The sequence below is a fragment of the Danio rerio genome, chromosome 21 (assembly GCF_049306965.1).
Source record: "Danio rerio strain Tuebingen ecotype United States chromosome 21, GRCz12tu, whole genome shotgun sequence".
NCBI lineage: Eukaryota > Metazoa > Chordata > Actinopteri > Cypriniformes > Danionidae > Danio > Danio rerio.
The window spans coordinates 47,521,175-47,535,384 of NC_133196.1; the positions used below are offsets into that span (position 1 = coordinate 47,521,175).

General features: G+C 38.8%; 1 protein-coding gene across 2 annotated transcripts in view; it reads right to left on the minus strand.

Annotated features, from left to right (window-relative positions):
* pdlim4 (PDZ and LIM domain 4) overlaps window positions 1-14,210 on the minus strand; it is a 65,118-nt gene that overhangs the window by 36,101 nt on the left and 14,807 nt on the right. For both annotated transcript variants that reach the window (XR_012396577.1, NM_001042696.2), the window contains 1 exon segment: window positions 12,780-12,931. Coding sequence is in view for 1 of the 2 variants with exons in the window: in NM_001042696.2 (NP_001036161.1) it covers window positions 12,780-12,931 (152 nt within the window). In the remaining variant the exon portion in view is untranslated.

A 14,210-nucleotide genomic window follows, 5' to 3' on the forward strand; every position in this document is an offset into this window, starting at 1 on the left:
ATGTGCTCCAGAACAGCATCAAAATTAGTGTTAAGAAAAAATAAAACTGATATAAACATGTAAAGCTTGTAGTTTGTCACTTCCGCCTATTTTGATCAATGACTTTTTGAGGTCACCTCCTACTCAAATTTCTCATTAAACCTTTTGACCACTAGTATCTGACATGCCCCGCCCCTTCTCATTTGCATTTCATTTGATGCACTTGCCACTCTCACTGGCAGAGCTATGATCAAAATAAAACGCTATTGGCTGTTTTTAATGGGAGGAGCTACTCTATGTCCCGCCCTCTATTTATTTTTTAGTTGAGATTGCATCAAATATTGAATAAAAAGATGCACATTTCACAGCATTTTACGGGAATTTCCCAGAAGTCTAAACAACCGAAAGGGCACTTGACAAATAAACTCTTTTATCCCAAGTACATCAACAGTGTGAAGTATTGTCTGTTTGTGAACGAGAGGAAAAAGAGCGAGGCAGATGTAGTGGGCAGAGATGACGCACACAATGGACCATGTTCTTTCCGCACTTTCTGCATTTATTATCTGTCAAGCAATTCTAAATGTGGCACATAATTATGCGTTATAAAGCTGTTCAAAGTCTCTGTCTCCTATCAACACAACAACGAGACACAAACAGAGCAATGGAGAAGGACAAATGCCATTTTAATCACTATGCATTTTATGGGGTACACTCTATTTTAAGGTGATGTACACTGTAGAACCCAGAAAGTTAAGGCAACTCAAAACGTCTGAGGAAATCGATTGCAACAAACCATTAAAGTTCAAAAACTAAGCCTAATAAGAACGAGCTACATGTGAAGATGGTTCTGATGATAGTGATAAGGTTGAAGAGTAAAGGTGATATGCGTCACATTGTTGGATTTGAGCTGTAGTGAAGCTGCTGTAAAATGTGACATTTTTGGTGCTATTGAAAAATTTGTGCAGCATTTGAAGTCATTTTAGCCAACTTGGACCAAAAACTGTTTCTATTTTTCGTTTGGTGTGATTCCTAAGTGACTACTGAACATTTTGATGAATGAAACAACAAAAATGTTTAAGTCCAAATGTCTTCTTCAGTTTTATTTGCTGCCAATCTGTGAAGTTGAAGTCCGTTTTTAAAAAAATGCTTTATTTTATGGTCTTAGTTCAAAATTGAGTAGATTAATGCACCAATACTTGTCTCATATATGTAGCTACAAGTATAAATGTGAATTTGACATATATTTTGTGTTAATAAAATGCATATTAATAAAGTTATAGGCCAAACTAGCAGCATAAGATTTTCGTATTTTGTTAATTCCTTATTATACACATTTTTGCTTGCAGCATTTTTTGTGGAGAACTTTTAACATAAAGTCCACAATGGTGTTGTCTATGTAGAAACTTATTAAAAAAGTAGTGCCCAGATGTGGGAACGAAAATCATTTTCAAGACACTTTTTTTAGATTAACTTATGGCCCATAATGAGTACTGTACTGTGAACTTAATCCATTTAAGTGAACGAAGCAATTTGAGCACAGTTAAACCCAATAAATGGAGAGAACTCAAAGCAACTGAGTACTGTAAAACCCAATAAGTTAAGGAAACTCAAACTGTTTGAGGAAACTGATTGCTACAAACCATTTGTAAAGCTTGCTGTATATCTGCAAAGCGCGATATACTGTCATCTGGACTACTTTGGCTTCCCTTTTTGGCATTTAATTAATTCATCATGGTGATGAATCACATTTGTCAGTCTGTTAGTTTTCTTTGCACTGTATATATTTTTGAGTAGAAGGGTTAGGTTTAAGTTTAGAGATAAGAGTGAGATTAGAGGCTCAAAACTGATTTATGCAATGATATATTCATGCAAACGAAAAGAGAGAGAGAAAATCAGGCCAGTCCATTAATATACATCATGAATGAGTGACATGCAGCTCCGTTTCGAAAACAAAATGTTCCTGCGTCGATCACTTTTTCCCTTCGGTTGGGATTTCTGAATGAGTAATTGACTTGTAATAGTCGCAGATTTACTTTGGCTTTGTTGCATTTTCATTTTCAGGAAGGTGACTAATGCACAGATGCGTCCAGAAAACACAGCGATGAACTGCTCGGAGAGGCTTTGAAAATTTGGCATGTCATATTTCATAAATGTTGCGGTATGATCAAGGAGCATTTGCTGTGCCCCAGTAACACGAAACAGATGTATAATATTTGCATCTGAGGTTTTCGGGCTTCATTCATTCATTAAAAAAGGATCAAAAGCACTGTCTAGGTTTCTTTCGTTTTTTTTTTAATGAAATGCTGCGCATGATAGACTTTCTGATTGTGTATTATACAAAAAAATTATAATAATTCTGGCCTGATGGATGCTTTAGGGCTGGGAGATGTGGCGGCATACAGAAGGCAAAATTATCCGTTTTAATACAGTTAAAGTCATTCGCCCTCCTGTGATTGACCAGCCCACCACCTTCTCTAAACCCAACCGATAGTATTTTCTAAAGCACCAATTGACCAGCCCACCACCTTCTCTAAACCCAACCGATAGTATTTTCTAAAGCACCAATTGACCAGCCCACAACCTTCTCTAAACCCAACCGATAGTGTTTTCAAAAGCATCAATTGACCAGCCCACCACCTTCTCTAAACCCAATTGATGGTGTTTTCAAAAGCATCAATTGACCAGCCCACCACCTTCTCTAAACCCAATTGATGGTGTTTTCAAAAGCATCAATTGACCAGCCCACCACCTTCTTTAAACCCAATTGATGGTGTTTTCAAAAGCATCAATTGACCAGCCCACCACCTTCTCTAAACCCAACCGATAGTGTTTTCAAAAGCATCAATTGACCAGCCCACCACCTTCTTTAAACCCAATTGATGGTGTTTTCAAAAGCATCAATTGACCAGCCCACCACCTTCTTTAAACCCAACCGATGGTGTTTTCAAAAGCACCAATTGACCAGCCCACCACCTTCTCTAAACCCAACCGATAGTGTTTTCAAAAGCAGTCCAGAAAAAGAAAAGCCCCCGCGGCTGCCTTTTTTTTCAGATCTTACCACGTTTGACCATGTTATTTACTTGTTTATTTAATTTTTTTGTATTTTGTTTTTGTTTGTTGTCGGCTCTCTGAAACTGGACTCGAACCCCATCCTCCCGGTCAACTCCTTTCTGCATCTCAAGTCTGCCAACGTTTGTGGCGAGCATACATGAACCTTTTGCTGTTTGCGTCTTCGGTTTCATTCTATAACACTGGACTTATTTTTCTATGAAGGTTTGAACTTTGAGAGTGTTGAAATAAGAGAAAAGTGTGAAAATGTTAATGCCTGTCAGAGAAAAGTGTATAGAGTGTGTAGTGACGGGTTTTAAAGCAGTTAGACATCTATAATAATTGTAAACAATAAAGCGGACTACTTTGCAGATTTCACCTATTGTAACTCCCGCATTTAACGAGGGACCACTGTACTGATATTTTGGTCAGGATCTGTTCTGACGGCAGACATGTTTGCCTTTCTAAACTACATTTTGACTTCAGACTCTTAAAGGATGTTTGGCAAGTGCTGCGCAAACCTCTCTTCAATGACATCATCCCAGCGTCTCTTTCAAGCTGGCTTTTCAGCTGTCAAGAGATGGTAAACGTAGCTCTTCCCTCTTTTTGTTTCCTCCTCTAAGCTTTCAAATCCTCAGCACAATTCTTCATTCATGCGTCATTGTCCACTAAGCACTCAGTCCTGCCCTGTTTTCTCTTCGCCTTAATTCCTCCCTTTTTTATTTTCTCCGCTCCCCTGCACTTTCATGACCCAGGTCTTATGACTCACTGCGCTGTAAGTCGCTGGCCCAGCAGGCTCTTTCCGACAGCTCCATGACTTGTGGAAACAAATCTTTGTCATACGCGCTTTTCCAGAGCGCAACTTTCCTTAAAGAGAAAGGAGAAGGAGGCTTGGGAAATACGGAGAGATTCCCAGCAGCTGTTTTGCTGCGTTCCCGGTGGCTTGAGGATGTGCCAGGGTGAGTTTGTGTGACGTTACATCGTTTTTTTTTGTCCATTGCTGACTCAAGAGGTCAACCAGGAACACATCCGGTATATCCAGTAACCCGATCTCTGCTGCATCCCATTGACAGCTTATATTACACCCCACAAGCAAGGCTGGATGGTATGACACACATCTTATATCAGGAAATAAGTCACCTCATATCCTGATAGTGATTTATTTTTATATATATTATTTTAATATGGGTTGCCATCTCCAGGTTGGAGGAAAGCTCTGACCCCAGGTGGAGGAGTTCAGGTATCTTGGAGTTGTGTTTACGAGTGAGGGATGGATCGTGAGGTTGACAGGCGGATTGGTGCAGCGGCAGCAGTAATGCGGTCGATGTATCAGTCCGTTGTGGTAAAGAAGGAGCTGAGCTGAAAGGCAAAGCTCTCGATTTACCGTTCAATCTTTGTTTCTACTCTCATCTATGGTTATTAACTTTGGGTCATGACCCCAAGATCTCAGATACAAGCGGCTGAAATGAGTTTCCTTCACAGGGTGGAAAGGGCGCACCCTTATAGATAGGGTGAGGAGCTCTGACACCCGGGAGGAGCTTTGAGTAGAGCCGCTGCTCTTCCACATTGAGAGAAGTCAGCTGAGTTGGCTCGGGCATCTGTTTTGCATGCCTCCTAGACGCCTACCTAGAGAGGTGTTCCAGGCATGTCCTACCGGGAGGAGGCCTCGGGGAAGACCCAGGACATGCTGGAGAGACTTTGGGCCCTATCATACACCCGAAGCAAGGCACAACGCAAATGTTGTTTGCTAGTTTCAGCTCGACGCAAGTGTCGTTTTGACGTTTTGCAGCACGCCGTTTAAATAGCAAATGCATTTGCGCCCATAAGCAGTCTGGTCTAAAAAAGGAGGTGTGTTAAGGCGCATTGCTGGTGCGTTGCTATTTCGAGGATCTAAAATAGACTGTACCATAGATCAGCTTAGAGCAGGTCTAAAGTCCAGTGCAGAACGCTTTAGTTGTGCACCTCACTTAAACATTGGGTAACTCTTTATAATAACTACACACTATAAATCTTTTATTAAGCTTTAGCATCTAGTGAATTCATTATCTGTATCTACTCATTAACTCTACATTAATAAACGTTAGTAAGCAGTTTATAACTTCAGCTACAAATGCTGTATTCTTGACTTATAAGCACCTATATAATGTGTTTAATAATTGTACTTTCATACTTAGTTTATGATTTATTTTTCATTTCTAAATTAAGTAACGCTTTATTTACAGACCAGTTATTTAAGAGTATTTGAGGGTTTTTAGGATAATTCAGAATGAGTTAGTAAATGATTAATAAACTATTGAAATCAACATTTATATATTGTATTATTCAGGCATATACTAATAGTTAACTAATATGTTAATAAATGCTTTATTAACTAAACTTCATGCAGTTTTGTGTCCTAATCTAAAGTGAGGACTATTAATGCTTTATAAATCCCTTATAAATGACTTTGCAATCTTTTCTATAAAGTTAAATGACTGTAAAGTTTAAACATTGCTGAATAACAGGAGTGTCAAAATACGACATAAAACTGGATAAAACAACAACAACAATATAATAATTTGACAATATAATAAGATGCAATGTTTAAGCTCTACAGTGAGTTTATTTTAGATAAGCGTGCAAAGATTTATTTTACATTTGAAGTACAGTTTCATTTGTGTATCTTTAAATGAACAGGAATGAATAATGTCATTTTTCCTGTTTAGAATTTAACTGAGCCTTTATTTGTCATTTATAAGGGATTTATAAAGCATAAATAGTCCTCACTTTAGATTAGGTCACAAACTAGATGAAGTTGAGTTAATAAAGCATTTATTAACATACATAGTAACCATGAATATATGCCTGAATAATAAGATATATAAATGTTGATTTCAATAGTTTATTAATCATTTATTAACTCTTTCTGAATGATCCTAAAAACCCTAAAATACTCTTAAATACAAATGGTTTGTAATTAAAGCGATACTTAATTTAGTAATGAAAAATAAATCATTAACTAAGCATAAAAGTACAATTATTAAGCACATAATAAATATGTTTGTAAGTCAAGAATACAGCATTTGTAGCTGCATACTAATGTTTATTAATGTAGAGTTAATGCTTAACAGATAATGAATTCACTTTTTACTGATGCTTAATAAATAATTTATAGTGTGTAGTTATTATGAAGTGTTACCAAAAGAACAAAAGGAATAAAATACTACAAAAATTATTATTTCCTACATCAATATAAAAAGCACTGCCTTCATGCCTTCTTCATCTCGGGGGGCTTTTTCATTTTATTATTATTATTATTTTCTTTTGTATAATGTTATTATTAGTAGCAGTATTATTTATTATCTGCATATTTATAATTGTTTTATTAAAAACAAGCTTAGATTTGCTCACCTGTCAGGTTTTAGCCCATATTGGGCACAGCATGTGTGTTTGGATTTAACTGAATGTAGAAATAGTTTTGAAACAAGTCTTTGTGCTTTACAAACAAAATTAATTAGGCTAATGGATGTCTGTGCGTACAACACGTTTCCTTATCCATGAAAGAGAGTGAAAGAGAAAGTGGCTGAATGGAGGAGGCTCATTCTCTCATTCTCGCGCTGCAGATGCTCTGTTTAACTTGTTCTCGCTAGTGAAGCGTTCAGTTTTAACACTTACAAAGTCCACTATGTAAATAGCAAATGCACTTAGGCACGACGCGACTGATTCGTAAAGAGAATGGGAGAAAAAAATAGAGCCAAAAACTAATAATAGAGCTAAAAATAATGCTGTTCTGGGAAAACCATGACATCTTTACACCCTAGCGGAAACCTTATTGCTTTGTGGTGCATTTTTTTCACACCATTAAGCAGAATAAGTTTCAATATGTTTTCAAACGTAATTGAATTCCCACTCAGACGCACATACTCTGCAGTCTGCCCTGTGTTTCTCCAGCATGCATCAGTACGAAACGGTACTTATCATACCAGAACGCAACTCATTTCCAAAGCACAGACAGATACAAATGACTCATTGGCATATGCTAAAGGTCACATACCAATAGATATGGGGGGCCTTGTTTTTGCATTTACTATGGTGTCACATGATCTGCACAGGTCATAAAAAAGACGTATGAAGACAGCCGTGATCAGGCAAAGCGTGGAAAAAATGCGCAGATCTGTTTTCCTTATTTCAGTTTAATTTACAATCGATTTTCACTCTGAGCATGATTAAATGATGACGCTCCTAAAGGGAAGAGTTGTCCCAAAAATAGAAAGTCCATCATCGTTTACTTTTACCTTTAGTTTCTTTCTTCTGTTGAAAACAATAGAAGATATTTTGCAGAAAGCTGACTTTCATAGTGTTTGTTTTTCCTACTGGGATGTCAAAGGTTAGAGGTTTCCCAACATTCTTCCAATTATCTTCTTTTGTGTTTAACAGAAGGAATAAACTCAGAAAGGGTTGGAACTGAGTAAACTATCCCTTTAAGTAATTCTTCTTCTCATTAGTGTTTGGCTATTAAAAATAAAATTAAATAAAGTTTGTCTTTCTAGGAACAAAGCATTATTAGAAGTGAACACTTATGGGGAATAAAAATCTCTAGAAATGAACACTTCTCAAAACCAGAAACAGATAGAAAACACATCGGCATCCGCTCATCCAAAGGGAGCTTGAGAAAAATCTGCAAACATCCAATATGGTGGATATTCCTACTTTATTTAATAAAGTCCAAATAAAAGAAAAGGTGAAGTCTTATTCATTTCTGAATGAATGAATGAATGAATAATTTAAATTAAATTAAATTAAATTAAATTAAATTAAATTAATGAATGAATGCATTCATTCATTCAATCCATCCATCCATCCATCCATCCATCCATCCATCCATCCATCCATCCATCCATCCATCCATCCATCCATCCATCCATCCATCCATCCATCCATCCATCCATCCATCCATCCATCCATTCATTCAATTAATTAATTTTCTTTTCAGCTTAGTTCCTTTATTTAATGTAGGGTCGCCACAGCGGAATGAACCGCCAACTTACTGTATCCAGCATATGTATTATGCAGCCGATGCCCTTACAGCTGCAACCCCTCGCTGAGAAACCAGAGCACCTGAAGGAAACCCACGTCAACATGGGGAGAACATGCAAACTCCACACAGAAATGCCAACTGACCCAGCCGTCTCTTATTATAATGGACATATCCCTTATTTTCACATCCCAATGTAGACAGGTATGGGTTTAATTGAGCTCGGGTTGACCATGGCTTGTTATTACATGTATATATTATTACGGTGTAATGTCTCGGCTTTGTATTTAAAAATGGTGGTTCCTGTGTTTTCATTCTCCAGCTTCTGCGAGTGACGAGTCCCTGTAAATGAAGTGTTCAGCTGTGCGCCTTGCTCTGCCTTTTGGTACCCTTTTTTCGTGCTAAGTACCCTTTGCAAAGGGTAATCAAAGACTGGTCACACTTTACAATAAGGTTCATTAGTTAATGTTAATTAATGCATTTACTAACATGAAAAAACAATGAACAATACATCTACTATTGTATTTGTTCACGTTAGTTAATGAAAATACAGTAGTTCATTGTTAGTTCATGTTAACTCATGGTGCATTAACTAATGTTAACAAGCATGGACTTGAATGTTAATAATGCATTAGTATGTTTAGTATATGTTTAGTTTGATTAATAAATGCTGTACATGTGTTGTTCATGATTAGTTCATGTTAGTAAATGCATTAACTAATGAGCCTTATTGTATAGTGTTACCCAAAAAGTAGTGGTACGGTTCACTTTTAGGTACTCTTTGACTGGATTCAGCCATAAAAGTGTACCAATCCATACTGTACCACTCAGTGAAAAGGGGCCAATATACTCTAAACTCTGCTACTTCATAACTGTGGTAGGTGTTACTCTCTGTCTCGCGCTGAACCCAGTTGGCCAAACAGACTGGGTCATCCGACCAATCAGCGCAGATTATCTTCACGCAAAGGAGGGGTTTGGGAACAAATGAATGGCTGAACGAATTATATGAGAGTCATCAGGATAATTAGGTAAAAATAAATGCATATTATAAGACAATGAAAGTGTTTTTTGGCCTTGCATGCAGATCAGCCTGTTGCTAGAGACCCCAGAAACCAAAATATGACCTTTTATATTGCAAAATAGGGGCTCTTAAAAAATTCGAGTTACTGTTGGCCTCTAATTTAGATTCAGTGCAGTAAAACAGTTGTGAAAGTTTTGAAATGTGAGCGGCTGTGGAGGAAAAAAAATAACTTAAAAAAAACTAAAGGAGTCTGTAAAGTTCCCAGCTGAATGCTCAGTGTAAACAACCCAGAGTATCCTTAAATAAATTTACTACTCCTAAGCGAATGTACCACTTACTGTCGGAAGATGATATACGAGCAGGTCTATCAGGAGGTCAGGGCTTTTCCAAATAACAAGAGCAGCTTGAGCAGAAAACACACACCAAATATGGCCAGATGGAGCGTATGATGGCTCTCGGTGAGTCTCACACACTCGTGCAAAGAAGTTCTGCTTGTGTGGAGAGGAGAGTCTTTGAGTATGAGTGACAGCTGTGATGTTTTGGAAAGAAGGATGTTCAGAGTTTCTTACAGTGGAGTAAAGAACAATATCAAGGCTGTTGGCTAAAAGGAAATAAATGATGTTTGGATAAATATGTGGGAGTGTATGGGTGTTTCCCAGTGATGGGTTGCAGCTGGAACGGCATCCGCTGCGTAAAACATATGCTAGATAGGTTGGCGGTTCATTCCGCTGTGGCGACCCCAGATTAATAAAGGGACTAAGCCGAAAATAAAATAAATGAATGGATAAATATGAGAGCTAGTGGCGTTTTGCCCAGCCCAATAATTTAGATAACAGGAAAAAGATAAGAAATTCCAGGAGCAAATTCCACATTTCACCCTTACATATTGCTTACTGGCGGCACAATGGCTCAGTGGTTAGCACCGTCGCCTCACAGCAAGAAGGTCACAGGGCCAGTAAGTGTGGAGTTTGCATGTTCTCCCCATGTTGGCGTGGTTTTCCCCCACACACATGCGCTATTGGTGAATTGAATAAACTGAATTGGCTGTAGTGTGTGTGTGTGTGTGTGTGTGTGTGTGTGTGTGTGTGTGTGTGTGTGTGTGTGTGTGTGAATGAATGTGTATAGGTGTTTTCCAGTACTGGGTTGTGGATGGAAGGGCATCCGCTGTGTAAAACAAATGCAAGAAGAGTTGGTGGTTCATTCCGCTGTGGTGACCCCTGATACATAAGGGACTGAGCCAAAGTGAAATGAATGAATGAACGAATGAACATTGCTTACTGTGCTGTATTACAATGTAAAATATTGATAAATGAGCAGTTTTCCGTATTTTTGTTTCATGTTTTTAGCATTTTTTGTGTTTATTTATGCTTTAGAATTGCATTATGGGATCCTGATCTTTAATCCAACACCTTTTAACCATAAAAAACTGAAAAAGTGACTTTTATTAACTATTTTAATAGTTTAAAGTAGCTATGTTTCATCCAAAAATGCAAATAAACTTTATGCGCAAAACTGGATTATCGCATAAGTTGTGCGAATGAAGCAGCGTTTCCATCCAACGAGTCAAAGCGAACAAAATCGTCACTTCCTGATTAACTGGCGCCAAATATCAACAGTAAAACCTGCATTTGCTGCAGTAGAGAAGCTGCATCAATCTTTTCTAAATGAATGCGCCTCAGAAGACAATCCTGACAAGCAGTGAGCGCGCAGTGGCGTTTGAAGGTGTCAGACGCGGAGCACAGGCGCTCTTGATTCTGGAGGTCATTAATAATATAATAACAGTAATACTGAAACGGTAAGGCGTTTAATAATGACCAAAACAACATTTCAGATGTTTTATAATGTGCTCAGCCTGACGATTTATCCATTCACACACATTTTAAGCATCACATGATCTCTTTCAACAAAATCACATGACCTTTTTTAATGCCCATGCTGGAGTTTGTGCTGTAAAAGTGTTTCCATCGCAGTTTATGCACATCTTTTCTTATCGAATAAAAAGTTTATCCTACCCAGTTAGGCGCATAAGTTTTTATGCGCATTTCAAAATTGATGCGCATCATGATGTTTCCATCAACTGTTTTTTTATGCGCATTTGCAAATTTGCATAGGTGGATGGAAACATAGCTAGTAATATATAGTCTGGGTTGATGTTACATAGTTAGCAAAAAAAAACCTCATAATAAACTGCGGCTGCGTTCGAAACTGCATACTTCCATACTATATAGGATGCTAAAATCAGTATGCGAGCCGAGTAGTATGTCCGAATTCATAGAATTCGAAAATCAGTATGCGAGAAGTACCCGGATGACTTACTACTTCCGGCGAGATTCTGGAGTGCGCATCGCATGCATGCTGCGCTATCCCATGATGCCCCGCGAGCGAATTCATGAATGGGAGTAAAGCGACGCAACTGACGCAGGTTTGTCTCGTGACGATGACAAAATGGCGGATGTAGTACGTCCGAATTCCAATCATACTTTTCATGTTCATACTGTATAGAACATACTTTACTAACGGCCGAGTAGTACGTTTAAATTCAAATGCAGTACCTACTGAGTAGTAGGCGGTTTTGGACGCAGCCTGCCAGTACATTTTCTGTTATTTTACAGAATTAAAGGTAGGCAGGGGCCGGTGTCCTGACATTTTATCCCACCCATCAGATCATGCTACCAACACTGTATTTGAATGGTTCTGAGGTTGGGCTTACAGAAAATTTCCTTACTCCTTGAAACATCACCTAATAAAAGTTTCCCATGAGGGCCCATGATTTAGCCTTTAACTGTATGATAGCTTTATCTTTCTGAAAGCGAGCATCACCTTAGGTCTGTTTCAATAAGGCGGGTCAGCCGGTGGTTTTTGTTTGCAAAACAGCTGAAATGAATAAGCCCATTTACCTCGCAGTAAATGGACTCTGAGTTAATTACAAGCACTCCGACTATAAAATCCCACGATCAATGGAGCTCTTATACTGTGTGATTTCCCCATGGCAACAGCAAAAAACCCCAAAAGTTTGCATACTTCTCCACTTGAGATGCAACAGTACAGTTAGCTCACGGTTCAATACATCCCTCGGTTTTTTTAACACGGTTTTCGGTTCGGTTTTCATGGTGGCTTTTTTTTTTTTATTCTATAGGCCATATGACATTAAAGTGACGCTGAATTTTAGCTTGTCCACACAACATAAAACCAATCAAAGAAAAATGTCTACTGATGACGTTACTTTGACGTTAGATAAATGTCACATCATGATGTTAAAATGATTGTTAATGTAATGGACAACAAATTGATGTTATATTTTGGTCACCTGACGTCACAAAAAAATTGAACTAAAGATCAATGTAATATCACATGTGTTCATACACTTCAGCCAATTTTGTTTCAATTCAATTCCCCTACAGTGCATGTGTTTGGACTGTGGGGGAAACCGGAGCACCCGGAGGAAACCCACACCAACACAGGGAGAACATGCAAACTCCACACAGAAACGCCAACTGACCCAGCTGAGACTAAGTTCAATGAGTCATTTTTTTCTTCAACCAGTTTGCATGCACAGCTCAAGTGATGCAACTGTGAGATATCTCCAAATTGGTCTAGGGTTTGGGGTACATTTTGATTCTTAGATGCATCAATTTACAAATGTCTAAATCCTGGTCTTTTGATTCCAATAATATTGTTTATCGCAGTGAGTTTTGGTGCATAAATCAAACAGCCTACCTGCAGATGGCCAGCACCAGCTGATCTGTGCAGGCTTTAATGCGGTTCTGAGCCTCCATGTGCGTCATGCTCTCTGTGCTTTCTCCATTGATGGCCAGGATGGTGTCTCCAGGACTCAGGTTGCTCTGCGCCGCTTTGCTCGCAGGTGTTATCTGACAAAAGCCAAACAGAAGAACGGTTAAGGAAGCACCACACCCAAGACGAACAGCGCAGCGCCTGCAGCCGAGGATACCATTACTGACCCACTGACTGGAAAGCCTCAATAACACAAAACCAGATCACTGACAGATGATCAATCACGGCACTGAAAACACACTGAATATTTAGGGCCTGTTCAGTGCTTATTGTTGCACAGTGTGTTTTAGACTTTCTTGGTTATATCCTCTTAAGGCCCAAGGTGTTTTTTTATATGCATTTTTTATTTCTCTTTGCTATTTGGGCTTATTGGAACCTAATTGGAATAAAAACCAAAGTGTCATCTTTATTAATTATGTCCATATATGTGGACTTGTGGTCCCAATTTACATAAAACCCTTATTCCTGATTTTTTTTAAATGCAAATTTAACATAGAAATTTTTGCCAGAGATGGGTTGCGGCTGAAAGGGCATCTGCTGCGTAAAAACGTGCTGGATATGTTGGCGGTTCATTCCGCTGTGGTGACCCCGGATTAATAAATTGACTTAAGCCTGATTTATACTTCTGCGTCATGTGACCGGCGTAACCCACGGCGCATGCAACGCGCGTGGCTGTAAATTTATACTTCTGCGCGCTGTCTCTGTTGGTCTGCATTAACACTTCCGAAACGCTAGTTGGCAGTGAGGTGGAAATGTTCCTCTGTGTCGAGTTTCTTGGCTGCTTTATTGCTTTTCCTGAACACTTCCGGGATGTACAAGTGGCTCATACTCGCTCATTTTGAGGCAGGAACCGGCGGATGAGCAACAACTTTAACTATGAGGTAAACACAAAACAAAACTTTCCATCCGGAGCTCCTTCACGGGACTCCACACTTGTAAACAATCGCTCACGCCATTCGCGCGGCTCTCGGTCCCGCCCAGACTTGTCAGCGCTACCAAGCCGACCAATCACAGAGCTTACGCTACGCGTCGTTGCTATGTGTAGTTACATTTTTTGAGAGGTGCACGTCAGCAACGGCCACGGCGCAGGGCTATGCGTCAGCGCTGTAGCATACGCCGGCGTTTGACGCAGAAGTATAAATCAGCCTTAAGCTGACAAGAAAATGAATGAAAGAACATAGAATTTTTTTTATTTGCTTTGACTATCAGATAGTAAACACAGCCTTTTCCCCCCATTTTGGACAGTTAAAAATAGTGTTTGGGACATTTCATAGGCTGCAAAACAGTTGCAGGACGACACTGTATGTCTGTAACAAAATATAATTCATTTAACGTATTTTAAATAGCCACTTAAGA